We start from the raw sequence: 15,162 nt of genomic DNA on the forward strand, positions 1-15,162 counted from the left end.
CTACTTGGCGAGATGATCACACAGCCTGGTGGACAGGGCTGTGACCACATTCCCATCCTTTGGGACACCATGTGTCTTAACCCCAGGCAACTGGAGGGAACAGACTACGTTCTGGATGATTCACTCAGAAAAATCAGGCTAAAGCTTCCTTACTAAAGTTAGCAAGGAAATGTGGAAGAACAGACTGCAGTGTGATAAGAGCGGTTATGAACAAGTTGTCAATTAGTGCAATTCCTATTTCCTTCCGTGTGATTTTAGCTAAGTGGGGACAGGCAGTGACTAGAGTGGACCAGTTCTAGAAATGCATCAGGAGAGCTGGAAGGATGATTGAATTAGCTGGAGAAATGAAGCATTAAATACCTGATACCTTAGAGCCTTCACATTGAAAACACACATGAATGGGGAGGCACGATTCAATTTACCGAATTATGAAAACATTCGCACACGGTGATGAGGTCCACAGGCACCTGCCACCGCACGCACACACCAGTGGAAGTACCAAGACGACCACACATGGGGCAACCAGGGCCGGGGTCGCAGAGAGAAGTGATCTCAATTTCGCTCAAAGCACGGGAATGAGATCTCAGGTTTCTGGTATCCAGACCTTAGAACATCGTTTCTGAGGTCTGAGCACGCTTGGAGAGGCCACTGAAAATATCGGCATACTCACGTCGGCATAGATGTTAGTTCCAAACACAGGAGCCCAGTAGGATGGCTCGTCTTTGCAACGTGCTGGACACCGAACCCTGGAAAACCAGAAACATGCATGTGGTGGTTCTGATCAGCAGAAGACAAAAGTTCTTGAGAAGCAGCTGGCCTTCCCCATTTGGATTTCAAGATCTAGCGGCTTACCCGGGAAAGGAAACTATCACACAGTTAACTCTAAGAAAAATAACATCTCTTCCCACCCTAGCAGTGGTAAAGATATTTTCCCTCTTCGTAAACACTGCATACAGAATTTTCAAACTCCGTACAAAAGAGACACACAGAAATAACACAGCGAAAGAAGATAAATGCGTAAGAGAGTTGAATACGGGATTGTGAGAGACGGTACCTCCCGTTCTCGGGCGTTGGCAGGTTCATATCATGGGCACACTATGGAGATCATAATCAATTGACTTTGTCAAAGGCCACTTTCCTGTGTGAGGGAGGAAAGGGCAGAGGGCCCTCACCTCAGTGAGTCAAACTATCCCAGAGAGGGGACACTGATAACCTGTGGCGGAAGGGGTCAGTCACCACTTCCTCTGTAGGCAGAGAGGATGAGGACAGCACCTCAAACTGGAAATGGGTGGGTCCTAGGTGGTGGGAGAGATTCAAACCAGGGGGAAAAGCATGAGCTTTATCTAAGAAAAGTTTTTTTGCCTTTATCTGGAATAGTACACCATGTTGCTGGAGCCAAGATGGCGGCCGGAAACCATCTGGCCCCAAGAGAGACAGGATTCTGGCAGGGAAGAGAGCCCAGGCAAAGGCAGTGAGAAGCTAAAACAGTCTGGAGGCGTGGGGGAGGGGACAAGGGTGGGCGGAGAGGAGGAGCATGTGCATGTGAGATGCTCAAAAAGAAAAAAAGAATTTGGGCAAGAAAATTCTTGCCTATGTTTCTAGAATGGCAGGTCAGAAACCTGTCTCTTCCGTACTTGCACTGTGTCAAGTTTCTGTTGTTGTTCATTTGTGTTTTCTGAAATAACTTCCTTCGGCTTCTGCTTAAGATTTAGGTGAACAATTTAGTATTCAGTAAAAGGGTGTCCTCCTTGATTGAACATTCAAAGGGGGTCAGCGTGGTGATGGCCGTGGCGTTGGGAGCCCGTGAGAAAGCCCCAAGGGGAACGTGGGCCACAGAGGGGGGGACCTGGGGTCCCCGCTCAGTGTGTCCTCCCTCACCAGACCCTCCTGGGGCTCTTCCCTGCTCACACCTTGGGGGTATCCACAGGTTAGCTTAAGGTCAGTCTGTAAGAAAATCCATAGGTCTCAAGGCCCCCGAGAAGGGGTCACAGCTCCAAGAGGACCTATTAGGTATGTCAGAAGCAGATGTTACCAAATGTTACTGTATTTCCGGTTGCATCACCCTCCAAAAATCAGCCAGTTAAAGTTTGGTGGGGGAAGGGAGGAGAACGCGTTTAAAATCTACTCTTTGGACAAACTGTGGTGCAGGCACAGACTAGAACCCCGCACGGTGAGAGGAGAGAAGAGACCACCGACGTGCTCATGGCACAGAAGAAACTCAAAGGCATTATGCAGAGGGAAAGAAGCCAGACATGAAAGGCTCCACACTAGGACGGCTCTGTTTAAGCGACATGCTGGGAAAGGCAAAATTATAGTGACAGAACATAGACCAGTGGTTGGCAGGGACATGGGGGCAGAGGTGGAAAAGAGGGGTGACTCGAGGCAACTTTCTCGCATGCTGGACGCTCGATCGTGTTGGTGGCAGCATGGCAGGGACGTCTGCCTAGACACGTCAGACTGTACACTCACGGTGTGTGGCTTTTATCGTGTGCAAGTTATACCTCAGAAAAGTTGGGCTGTAATGAGCCGATTCTCAAGTGACCCAGGGAAAATGTCAGAGATGAAGCCCAAGAACCAAGGGGCGGATTTAAAGGGGACAAGGGGCCCCACGAAGCTTTTAGTACGGCGATTCCCCGCTGGGCCGCTCCCTGAGACTCAGATCTCGGTGGTCTGGGCAGGGGCCTGGGAAATCCGTTCTGTTGACGTCCATCAGGCAATTCCACCCCCCCCCCCGCCCCACCCCGCAGCCAGGGTGGAGAACCAGAGGTCTCAGGGAGAGGTCCAGCGGGTCTGGGACTCTGAGCACAAAGCAGTCGGTTTCCCGGGTGTCTGCACCAAAGGGTCACACCTAGAACTTGGTTATGCTTCGCTGCGTGAGATGACACCCCAACCCAGCCCTCTGCCTCCTTCCCTCAGCCCTTGTGTTTGCAAAACCATAGGCCAGGGAGCCTTACCTGGGGCAGTGGGTCCCCGCCTTCTCGAACGGGCAGAGCTGAGCGACGGTGCTGTAACAGTCCACGTCCTGCACTGGGGAGAGGAACACGGCGGGAAACGGTCAGGTCATTGGCAAGCCTGGGTCTCAGGCCTCCAGCCTGTGAGGTGGCCCGCCGGCCCCCAGGTCCTAGGGGCTCACGGGACCCTCGCACAGAGGCGGGATGAGAAGCCAGGAGCTGCCGAGGCCTAGCGCCACGGACACCTCACCTCGGGCCCCTCAACAGGTGAGACGCCCCACGGCCCGAGGGTGTCCAGAGCTCTCTGGGACCGACGATACCTCTCATTGCCCCCTTCCTTGGTCCTCATGGCAGGTATTATTCTAACTAGCCAGAGGAGGAAGCAGAGGCCCAAAGGCCGGAGGCTACCCTGGGTCTGCACGGGACATGGTGGGAAGCGGGTTTCTGATTCCCGGCCTTCAAGGTCACTTGTTTTTAACAACGGAGGTAAGAAAGCGGCTCTAACACTGGCTGCCTGTGGTCTCTGAGCACATGTCCTCAGCTAGCCCCGGGCACGGCAAACCTTTCCCAAAGGGCCAGAGGCTAAATATTCCTGGCTTGGCCGCCATATGCTACATGGCAACCACTCGACTGCTACTGTAGTAGAAACCAGCCACAGCAGACGTGTAAATGAATGGGAGCGACTGTGTGCCAATAAAACTTTATTTGCAAAGACAGACGGCAGGAAGGATTTGGCCCTGAGGGTGGTCGTTTCTGCCAACCCCTGGTCCAGCCTATCATTTGGACGGGCCGAGATCTAAGTAGCCATCCAACAACGGGGACTGGTTCTGTACCCCATGGGACGCTGTACAATGGAAGGCAGGGGAGGTCATTAAAATTAGGTTGAGAACACCACTAGAAGGCACAGAATAATACATCATTATTTAATTCTCTTTCAGTTCTTGAAACCATATCAATGCGTTAGCAATGCAAATACCATTAATCATCGGGGAAAAAAAACCATAAAGGTATCCACCAAAATTTCACAATGTTTTTATCTCTAAGTGGCGGAAACTGGGCCAAATCTTTTTTTTTTTTTTTTTTTGTAATGCTTCTTTGGATTTTTTTAATTGTCTGGAGTAAATAGGTATTACTTTTGCAAAATGGAAAAAAAGCCGCTACACGTTTTTATAAAAACATCTAACCAGATACTCCTGCATCCAGGGCCTATGACGACAAGAACCGCTTTCCCAAAGGAGAGGAAGGGTCGGCGGGTCAGTTTCCTGAGGAGGCATCTCCGCTTGCCTGGGACTACCTCAGTCAAGTGCCCAGGCTGGGAAGCTCGAATTCACAGCTCCCCTCTGCCTATGGCATGCATCCCGCCCTGCCACACGAACGTGCCCTGGGCAAGAGGAAAACACCGAGGCAACCGAAAATACAGGCAACAGAAAAGCTAGGCCAGAGAGGGCAAGTTCGTGCCACGTGCTTCCTCCTGGTTCCCTTTGGTGTTCATGCAGACGTTACTTGTCTACCAAGCCCCGTTTTCTGATGAGCCCAGCATGGGGCTTCAGCACGCTTCTCGTGGGCTCCCGCTGCACAGCCGACCAGCAGAAACGGACTCTCCCTGTCAGCCGCTCCAGGCATCAGAATTTCTGTGACAGTCCGCTGGGAGCCCCAGTCCTGTTTCTGGTTTAGCAACCGAAGGCCAATGCCACGATCAGATATGTTTAGAAAGTAGTTAAAGAACTGACCTCCTCAGGAGAAGCCGTTACCTGCTGAGAACAGCAGTGTTAGCAGGCATCAAATGCCTTTAATCAATAGCTAAGGAGAACGAAACTCCAGGGAAACTCAAGATAACGTGTGTATTATGGTCACACAGAAAAACACTGGCCAGCTTACCTTTTACTTTTGACACCACGAAAGAGCTGGAAGGCTTGTATTTGCTGGAAAAGAAAACATTGGCTAAATGCAAACAGACTCGTTCCTAAAAGAGCAAAACGGCTCCTGCGTTTGTTTTCAGCCTCGGACTTTTTATCTTCCTATCTTTTTAGATTCCTACCAGCCCGAAAGCCCTCAGAACATCCCAGAATAGGACTCGTTAACCCTCTCTGTGCCGAGAACCCCTCTGACAGCCTGGTGAAGCCTATGGACCTCTTCTCAGGATAATGACTTTAAAAGGCATATGATAAATTTAAAAGATTAACAGGGAGTCAGTTATTAGTGATGCTTTTGGTTATCCAAGGATTAAGGCAGCTTTGCGTCTGAGTGACAGCCGAACTTCCTTGTGAACGCAGTAAACACACGGTGGAGAGGCGAGTCTTCTAACCACTATCCTTTTAGGCTAATGATGGCAGAGACCGGGTTTTCAGATTCCCCCCAGCCCCCCGCAACCAGATTTCTCCCAGTGAGAGGGTCGCTGTCCCGCTAATGCTACTCTGGTTTGGGGCTGGCATTCATTCCGTCAGGAAATACTATATTTCAATTAGAAGTTAAGGAAAACAAAGCTCTGGTCTTTGCGCCCATGTTTGCAGATCCCCTTAAACACAAAGAACCCCGCTCCAGATGCAAACTTGGCCACCAGGACGGCCCAGAAGGGGCTCCAGGACAAGCGTTCCAGGCCACGCGGGCTCCAGACCCAGGTGGTGCCTGTGTTGAGCCTTGTGTGGCTGGCGTTAGGTCACTCGGACTCCGAGAACATGTTCTTTGCTTCCGGTGAGACTTCCGCGCCCGTGTTTACACAACCCCCGAGTCCCTAGCTAAAACGAAGAGGGAATTTTGCAAGACCTCTTGAAGAAGCAGGCCTTTCAAAGGGGAATGACTCATGTGCTTTCTGAAATGTCCTGAGCGGAGGCTCCCTGGAACACACACAGGGGCTCTGGTCCCCATGGTCCTTGCTACAGACCTTGGGATAGGCACTGACTCGGGGAAGCTCTCTTGAGGCGATGCGCCGTGGCCCGGGGCTGTGGGGGCTGAGGCAGGGTCCCCAATGTCCCCGCTTGGCTGGGCTGGGCTCTAGATCCTGGATGGGGACAGGGCCCCTGGGTGTGGGGTGGGGGAGCGTTCTCGGGGCTCTGGGCAACAGATCTTCCCTCGCAACGGTGGGAGCGGAGTCACGTCATGTTAAAAATTGACTGACGGTAGCTCTGGGGACGAGATGGGGGTCAGCTCTGGGTCCTGCCGGGGCCCTCTTTCACAGGCAAGGCGCTGCCACCCAGAAGGGGTGAAGAAAACTGGACCAAGATCAGGGGAGGGGGCAGAGCCCACGCCGGGCTCCGTGCTCCCCAGTTCCTTTATGGCTCTGACTCTACGGACAGACCACGATGTGGCCTCCCCCACCGCGAAAGTCAGGATGGGGAGGACGGCCTGCCCAGCGTCCATCTGCAGCCCTAGCTGTAAAACGGTATCTTCCACCACACACACACACAAAAGTCAATCTGTTTTAAAAATGAAAAGCCTCATTTCTCATTTCTCTTTTCTCCAAAAAGAAAAAAATGCTATTCAAGAATAAACCTATAAACTCAAGGATGGGAAGCAAAGAGACGGTCAAAACTCAACCCAAAGGAAACGCAGGAAAACCCACGCAGGGGAGAGATGGCAGATCGCCTGGGTGGGGAATTTTGAGCCATGGAGTTAAGGCTTCATAGGTTTTTTTTTTTTTCCTGCTTCTTTATATTGTCGGGTGCTTCTCGAAATTTCGACAATATCTTCATAACCAGGAGAAGGAACCCTCATCGTAGTTACCTCAGAGACTCCACGCCATTCCTCTCAGACCGGACGAAGAAGGGGACCTTCCCGTTCCTGGTGACGTCCACCAGGCCACCTGTGGCGTCCAGGATTCCGTAGTGAATGGCGGCCCGGCATATGCTGGATGACTAGGGGCAGGGACAGGGGGCACCGTAAGTACGTCTGAATTCACCTTTGTCCGGGCTTCTTTAGAAATGGCCATCAGGGTGTTTGTCCTCAACCCACAGAAAAGCCGAAACGTCTGGCCAAAGCTCACCCCACTTCTGACTCACCTTCCTCTAGAACACGGCTTTGTTCCCGGGGCTGCTTATCTCAGAAAACTCATCCCAGGGGCTTTACGAACGGAGAGCGGTGACAAACAGTCCTTTCTCCCCATCCAGTGGAGCATGTTAACGCCCAGTCTAGGATGGAGACTCCCCTTCCGAGGGGGAGCCCCCGTTCCCCAAAAGTGGCTTTACTAGTCTGTGCGCCCAGAGACAGGCGCGGGTCGGCTCTTGGACGGAGGCAGGGGGAGGAAATCCTGTCGTGTGAAAACCACCCGCCTCCCTTCCAAACGCACGACGGCCGTCCGCATGAGCACTTACACTTTCATAGAAGAGAGTCCCGAAGACCTTGGCCTGGTTGCTCAGACAGCCCGCGGGGCACTGGTACCTGATGGAGAAGAAAGCAGATTTTCGGAGGTGAACGTGTTGAGGGGCTCTCACCAGGAATCTACCCGGGTTCGTCTCCTTCAAAAGCTCGACTCTGACCTCAGAGAGGAGCTCCGGGGACGCGAAACCCGCTGCGTCCGGGCGAGTCACGGTTACCCCGGGCTGAAGTTCATGCCCACACCATTCCAGGCTCAACCGGGCCTCCTTGTCATGTGTTTAAGACTCGTGGTGAAGGCTGAGGTGCAAATTCAAGGACAATTCACAGAAGACAAGTGGTTTTGAAGGCGTGCATGCACGCGAACATTCTCGAACACCCATCATCGAAGAAGGTACACCACCTTCCAGGTGTCGAACCACAAGGGTTTGTTTTTTTTAATAGAATAAAATCCAGTGAGGATTCTCCTGCCCCCGCCCCCCGAAACGCCTAAATCAATCTTTCCAGAAAGCCTTAAAAATCCACTTTCTCCCATTCTCGAACTTTCCTTGTGGGCACATAAACCCGAGCCAGAGGTCGGAAAGCCTGACCCCGTGTTATTCCAAGTGTTTGGCATCACGAAAAACTAGAAACGAAACTGGCACCGCCCAAGGAACGGCCAAGCCTGTGTTTGCACGGCCGTATGTTGGAGTCTGATGCGTTCCCCGAGCAATGAAGTCTTTGAAAAGTACGTGACTTGGGAAAACCTTAAATGAAAACGGTAGCTCAAAATCTTCAGTGTCAGCGGCGGGAGCCTCCCCAGGGCCCAGAGAACACAGGGGAAGGGACGGCGCCCAATTGCTACAGATCAAGGAGATGCTGCGACAATGGTTTTTTTCTTTAAACGCTGGCCGTGGTGCTGTTTTCCTGAATTACTTCCCCTAAACAAGAACCCCTTTTAAAGTCAGGGGGGAAAAGGGCCCAACAAATATTATTTTTGTCAAAGCACCAGGTGATGGGATACCTTCGAGGAGACAGACGGTGGACGCACTTGAATTATATAGTTCTCCACCGGTGGCCTCAGACAGTCCTTCTCCCTGCTTGCATTGGGTCCCAGCAAGCCCCGACTCTGGAACCTTCACAATGCGATCTAGGCATGTTCTCCGAACTTCTCATTTTTCCCGCTGACTACCCAGGCATGATGCTCTCGTAATGAGCTTGTGGCCCGGAACGGCACGGCAGCGCAAAGGGACCACTGAGTGTTCCAGACGCCCCAGAGCTGTGTAGACATGCCCAGACCCCGTGCTTGGGGACAGTGGTGCCACCAGCCCTCGGTGCCACAGGCTGCCCATCTCACCAGCAGACTGGCCGATTTCCTCTGCAGCACACGCCGGCCAGCTGCTCGGGGGACACACAAGTCCTGGAGCGACCTCATCCCGGGTTGCTCAAAGTCTACTTCCTGACACTCGTGCCCAAGGGGGGGGTGGTGGGGGGTGGCGTCCTTGGGCCAAACCAAACTCCAGAGCCCCACAGCATGAAGTAGGAGCCACTACCTTTTCTTTTAAGTGACACAGTTTGCCTTAAAGGAACGGCTGCCAGAAGCCGGAGCAAGAGGGGTAAGGACCACTGGTGACCACCGACGTGGTTTTCCAACCGTGACCTGAGGTTCCTCGCAAGGCTGCTGCACCTGCCGGCCATTTGCTGCCAGAAAGAGCAGCCTAGCAGCCGCATTGCCAAAACCGAACCCGTCCTTCTTGGCCACCAGTCTTCAACATCTGGACGGACAAGGCTGAGTGAGTCTATCGGCGAGATGACCTCATTTGACGACCCGGGAACACACTGGCCCGCGGCCTCTGCCAGTGGCCCACATGCCAGCTCACGTGTGCCCTCCCACGGCCCCTGCCCTGACATCCACAGCACGGCACCCCGGGCCACCCTGTGACCCCCTTCACACCCACAGCTGGAGTGGACCCCGACCTCGCTAGGTCTCCTGGGGGCGATCGGACCCCTCCAGGAACGGTGCGCAATTTCTGGCGCCATCTGTAGTCACCACGGCTGGAGGTGGGGGTGCTCCTGGAGGCCAGGGCCTTGAGGCCGGAACGCCGCTCGTTCCCTACAGGCCTCAGGACAGCCTCACCACAGAGAATCACCCGGCCCTAAGCGTCACGAGCGCCAAGGTCAGAAGCCCTGCTCTGGGCCGAGAGACACAGGTCATTTTCGTGGGCCAAGCTTTTCTTAAACGGTGGCTGCCGGAGGGACCTCGGAGACATCACAGTCCGTCTAATCTATGACGCATTCCACACCCCACGGCCGGCCCTTCGGAGGAAGGGCTGCGGGCATCTGCGCCAGAGGGGCCGCCCAGGCCTCACCTGTTGCACGTGGATCCTTTGCACTTGTCCTTCATCTTCGTGTCACACCGGACAGCCTGGGCTGGGAGAGGACAGGAACACCGTCACACAACGGGGCATTGGTCTGAGGTAAAAGATACCACCCCGTACTCCAGAGAACGTTCTGGAACATCCTGGAACCTGTGTCGTAACTCGAGCAGGAGCCCTCGTGGCTGCAGGCTTCAGCTGTGAGGCTCGAGTCCCAGGCCCCGCCTTTCAGAGCAGCTGGGTGACCTTGGACGGGGGCCTTCTTCCCCAGTCTGAGGTTCAGTTTCCACAGAGACCAGCGGGGACAAGTGTCACGGGGGCTGCTTCTGAGAGCATTCGCTGAGAAAGTCAGTGTGACCTTGGAAGGGGGCCTGGCCCACACCCAGTGCCCTGAAGCCCCAGAGGGTTCTGGAAGGGTGGGCCTCACAGCCTCCTCCAGCCAAGACCATCTCTCCCAAGCTCTCCTTGTTTATTTTCTAGGGACACATGAGAATCTGGGCATGGTGTTACAGTTTGATAGTGCCACACTGGCACACCCGTGAGGACAGAGACTGCTCGGGCAGAGCAGGGACAGAGCAGCCAAAATACCCGGGGGAGGGGTGTTCAGAGAAGCATGCGCTCGCCCCTGCTCAGGGTGGGGAGGCCCCATTTTATGCCGTTGGCAGCTCAGGGGGACATAGAGAACCCCAGGCAGACAGCCCAGGCCTGTGTCACGCCTGGGGAAGAAATGTCCCTAGGGAGCCCCAAACCTTCCATTAAGGGGCTACATCGGGACATGGAACATTGAGCTCCAGCCGGGTCCAGGGAGAGCAGAAAGAAGGAAGCCGTGAGGCGAGTGCGCGGGCAGGTCAGGGGAGAGTCGGACGAGGGCTGAGTGCGACAATATCTCTCACTGGAGGGCCTCCAGGAGCCTTGAGGGGAGCCGGGGGAGGCGCTGTGGTGACGGGCTCAGAGCCGACACTGGGTGGCCCCCGTTACGGCAAATGATCCACAGAGCAACCCCGCGGGGGCCTTATCGCCCCCTTGTATGGATGAGCAAACCAAGTCTCACAGAGGCCAGTGGGGTTCTGGTCACCAGTGAGCCGGCCGGGGGAGGCCCGTCCCTCAGGATCCGCCATAGGAAGCCAGCTTGAGCCCAAGCCCCCTTTCAAAGAGAAGGTCTAACTTTGAAATGCCGGCTGGGGGGAAATGCCACCCAAGCCCCACTCCCACGATGCTTGCTTTGGAAAGGACTTAAAAATATCATTTTTTAAAATGCTGCTACAGGGGCACCTGGATGGCTCAGTGGGTTAAGCCTCTGCCTTCTGCTCAGGTCATGATCCCAGGGTCCTGGGATTGAGCCTCTCGTCCGGCTCTCTGCTCAGTGGGGAGCCTGCTTCCCCCTCTCTCTCTGCCTGCCTCTCTGCCTGCTTGTGATCTCTGTCTGTCAAATAAATAAATTAAATATTTTAAAAATAATAATAAATAAATAAAATGCTGCTACACCCCCCCCCCCCCGCTGTGCCCCATTGTTTGCTGACCCGCAGACCTCTCCGGCCGCCCCCTGCCCCTCCCACCGCCCCAGCACAGGGCAGAGGACAGAGCCGCACTCACTCATGTAGCTCATGGCGGGCGCCTTCTTGGGCTTCGTGGGTCTGACCACCCTCGGCTGGACCCAGACGTGCTTGTCATCCGGAGCGGGGGCCGCCTCCACTTCGTTCATCTCGTCGGTTTCCGGCTTGGGGCTGGACGTCAGAGTCTCTTCTTAAGAATGAAGAGAACAAAAAAGAGAACACGGAGGGGGGCATTCAGCAAAAATGCACTTAGCAGGGAAAACGGCAACGGGGAAACTGGACTGGCTGGGGGTTCCTGGTCGCACAGGGTCGGGCTGGTGGCCGAGAGACAGTGAGCTGGCAGAGCAGGGCCGGCCCGGGGGGGATTCTAAGGCCGGGAGCAGCCGGGCCAACCCGAGGCGCCAAGCCAGACGCCTGCACCTGGGTGATCCCAGCGGCTTCTCGTCCCTCCTCCCACATGCGACCACCTGCCCAACGAGGCGGCTTCAGGAGGCCGACCCCAAACCGGCACGGTCTCCCCTGAGGACCCGCTGGCCCCGGATTCGCCGGGGGAGGGGTCTCCGCAGTCTTGCGCCCACCGTGGTGCAGGGTGACCCGCGTCGGTGCCTCCGGACTTCGATGCACCCGGCGCAGGCCCGTTCTGCTCCCTTCCGCACCCCCGAGTCCTCGTGCACCACGCCGACGCCTTTCTCTGCGCCGAAGTTTGGCGGCCCGGCACGTACGACCCGGCCCAAGTCCCCGCTCCGGTTCAAAACGGAGTCACCCCACTGGATCCCGGGACTCCCACCCCGGTGTTCTCTCTCCCGCAGCCGTGCCCCACAGCTTTAGCACGTTAATGAGCCGAATTCCAGTTCTCGGGCGCATGCGTGTGTCTTGCCGGGTTCGTCCTGAGAGACACCTGGAAGCGCTCGTCAGCGCCCACCTGCCGGCCATCAGGCACCGAGCCGAGAAGTGCAGCCAGAGCACAGAGCAGTCTGGTGGTTTTCATCTGCCCGTGCGGCCTTGTCAAGGACTACGTTGTGCACCCTCGTGGGGGGTGCACGCCCATCCCCCAAGGGTGTCTGAAGACCAGAGCTGGAAAGCCCCGTCTTGGGAGCCCCTCCCAGGCCTCTCTGCAGCACTGGATAAAAATGTAAGCGGGGCACGGGCTCGTGAGCTCCGGAGGCTCGTTCCCCGGTCGTCCTTAGCAGGGACCGCTCTTTTCCAAAGGGGGACCAGGTGTTTTGTGGCTACACAAAGCGAGCATCCAGAGCCAGGGCCAATTCTCCAGGGCTTTTCAAGGCCGGAACGTGCTGCATCTGTTCCAGGGACCGGTCCCCACCCCCCACCCCCCAAGCCATGCACAGCCACCATGCCACCCGGGTGAGGACAGCGGGTGGGGTTTAAGCAGTGGCAGTCCGGAGCCCGATACCATCCTTATCAGAGCTCTGTTGACAGGAGGCCACCACCACCTGCCCCTCCCACCAGGTGCCAACTCCCCGGGGCCAGGAGCCAGCCTGCTTCATCCCTGTCCCCCCCAACCCCAGACACCCGGCTCCCAGCCAGCTTTGCTGAACAAAATCTGCTGAATGAAGGATGAACTAAGCCGTAAGGAATTCTCTCTTTGGGTTCTTTCAGGAAAAGAAAGAGAGAGAGAGAGAGAGAGGAAAAGAGTCCCAGCTGAGTTTGAAGACCTTCACGGGGAGAATTCTGAAATCACCACTTGGAGGCCAAAGCTATAGGCGAAATCTTTAGGAAGATGCTGGGTTTGCAAACGCTGCTCGGCCCACATGTTCCGTCTCGGGTCTGCTCTTGCCATCAATGTGGCTATTCAGCTCTGCCCTCTCTGCCGGCCGGAGCGATCTCCGGAATGAGCCGGGTTTTCTTCCACTGGCCTTTAGGATTTTTATACCTCATAATCGCGGCTTTATTCGGCCGAATATAGTTTGGCAGAGCCATCTAAAGCGTTTGAGGGTCACTATTTAAGAAAATGGGCAGACAGTCCTCACCCTCAGACGCACACATGAAAAGGGGAGTGCTTACCCAGACGATAGCCTGTATTTGAGCACATCCCAATTAAGATCCCCTGTGCAGAGCAGCGCGGGCCTGGGGAAATTCCATGCCCAAGTTCACCGCAAGGTTACTGTGCGCACGGTCCATCCTGGACCACGACATGGCTTACAGCCCCCTGCAGACGCCTACCTGGCTCTGCAGGTCGCTCAGGGCTAATGGGTACTGGGCACACAATGATTCCCCGCCGGCTCGGCACTTCCTCGGCCTGTGCCCCTTGCTCCCTGGGAGGCCCGATCGGCCCCATTTCACAGACAGGAAAACCGAGGCTCAGAGAGGCTAAGAGACCTGCCCAAGCTCACACAGCCGAATGTCGAGCTGCCCGGCTTCAGGCTGGAGAGACGGAAAGTTCTCGAATGGTCTCCCTTTAACCCTGACCCATCCCCATTATAGGTCAAGGCCTTTTGGGGCCCCTCAATCGGGGCTGATTAAGTAGCTTATGCAGATAACCGGCTTTACGGAGACTTTCTGCCTGGTTAGCTAGGAAAGCTGGGATGCCTGCCAAGGGGACTTGGGAGTTTTCCACCAAAAATAAAGAAACAAGCATAAAGGCTTCATTGGGAGGGTAGCCCAGCATCTGAGGTGTCTTTGTGTGCATGTGTCCTTTGAATATGACCCTCTGGGCATATGGGCGGTATACGCATTCGCCCGCAGGCAGAGCACATCTGCTCTGTGACCCTAGAGCCCTCAGAGCCTACTGGCTGTTGGAACAACAGGTGACCAGGCATCCAGAAAGAGTCTGGGGGTAGAGAGAGCACCGAAGCCGGTGCACTGGCTGTGTAATCCGGGAAGGCTCCCTAGAGGAGGTGTGACACCAGGCCCGTGTTTCCAAGGAGGAGACTGTATCTGCCAGATTCGCAGCATGGATGCACCCCCACCCCCAAGACCTACAGTCCCCACCAGGTGAGGAAGGACCCCTGGCAAGGTGACAAATCCAGTCATACCTCCCCACCCCCACTTCTCGGAGCGGTAACGAGTGTGTTTATAAAGGGTTCTTGCGCTAGCCGTTCACGTCCTTCTCTGGGCATCCTCCCGGCAAAGCTTCTACAGACAGACTCTCACTGCCACTGTTACAGATGGGCAGACTGAGCCCCAGGCGGCACGCGGCGTGCCCGAGCACACAGCTCCGGGAACCACGGAGACGACTCTTGGACTTAGCAGCTCTGGCTTGTGCGCCTAGAGGCCCTCCCGGAGGGGCTGACAGACCCTGAAAACAGCCCCGCAATCAGGCTCGAGCAAAGAACAGCGGGAGATCCGAGGAGAAGACTCAATGGGCCTCCCTCTCCTGCGCTCCCCAAATTGGCGCTCGGGACCTAACAGGGAACTCGCCCCTCCTGGGGGACTGGACGGCAGCCACGGGCTCTGCCTGCCAGGGACACAGGGAAGGGCCCGGACAGGCCCAAGGGCCAGTCTCCACCCACGATCCTGTCCTGCCATGACCCCCACTTCCAGGCAGGGAGACTGAGGCTCCCAGAGAGGGGGCAGCCCGCCCAGCATCCCGCGGCTGGCATGTGGCAGGAGCGCTCCTCCTGAAGCCAGCGCGCCGTGCTCTAGCACGGTGTTTCGTGGATGCAGGACCCGGAGCAGGGATTTCCATGGAGGGGTTCACTGAAGACCCCGCTTCAGTGTGCAGCCCCGCTTGGAGACAGAGAGTCGGGGTGGGCCCGCAGGAGACACTGCAGTTAACAAGCCTCCCCGTCTCCTGGGCTCATGTTGGGCAGAACCAGCAGTGACCAGCTGGCCGGGACAACAGGGTCCCTGCACCCCAACCGGGTCTGGGACCCCACACCCCAGCCCACCTGTCTCTGCACCCCAGAGCCCACTGGACTGCCAAGAAAAGCCTGGCATGGAGAGCTGTCTGCTCCTGCATGCCCAAGCCTCCTGGGAGGCCCCTCTCTGCTGTCCCAGGGCAGCCGACGCGGCCACACGGACCACACGTCCCAAACA

The 15,162-nt window shown here is 55.9% G+C and overlaps 1 protein-coding gene across 3 annotated transcripts in view; it reads right to left on the minus strand.

Annotated features, from left to right (window-relative positions):
• CRISPLD2 (cysteine rich secretory protein LCCL domain containing 2) overlaps positions 1-15,162 on the minus strand; it is a 61,055-nt gene that overhangs the window by 19,610 nt on the left and 26,283 nt on the right. For all 3 annotated transcript variants that reach the window (XM_045987997.1, XM_045987998.1, XM_045987999.1), the window contains 7 exons: positions 11,207-11,356; positions 9,608-9,668; positions 7,259-7,325; positions 6,672-6,802; positions 4,830-4,873; positions 2,955-3,027; positions 671-746 (listed from right to left, as the gene is read on the minus strand). In XM_045987997.1, coding sequence (XP_045843953.1) covers positions 671-746; positions 2,955-3,027; positions 4,830-4,873; positions 6,672-6,802; positions 7,259-7,325; positions 9,608-9,668; positions 11,207-11,356 — 602 coding nt within the window. The remainder of the gene's footprint in view (positions 1-670; positions 747-2,954; positions 3,028-4,829; positions 4,874-6,671; positions 6,803-7,258; positions 7,326-9,607; positions 9,669-11,206; positions 11,357-15,162) is intronic.

This window comes from Meles meles, chromosome 19, assembly GCF_922984935.1.
Source record: "Meles meles chromosome 19, mMelMel3.1 paternal haplotype, whole genome shotgun sequence".
In the NCBI taxonomy this organism is placed as follows: Eukaryota; Metazoa; Chordata; class Mammalia; order Carnivora; family Mustelidae; genus Meles; species Meles meles.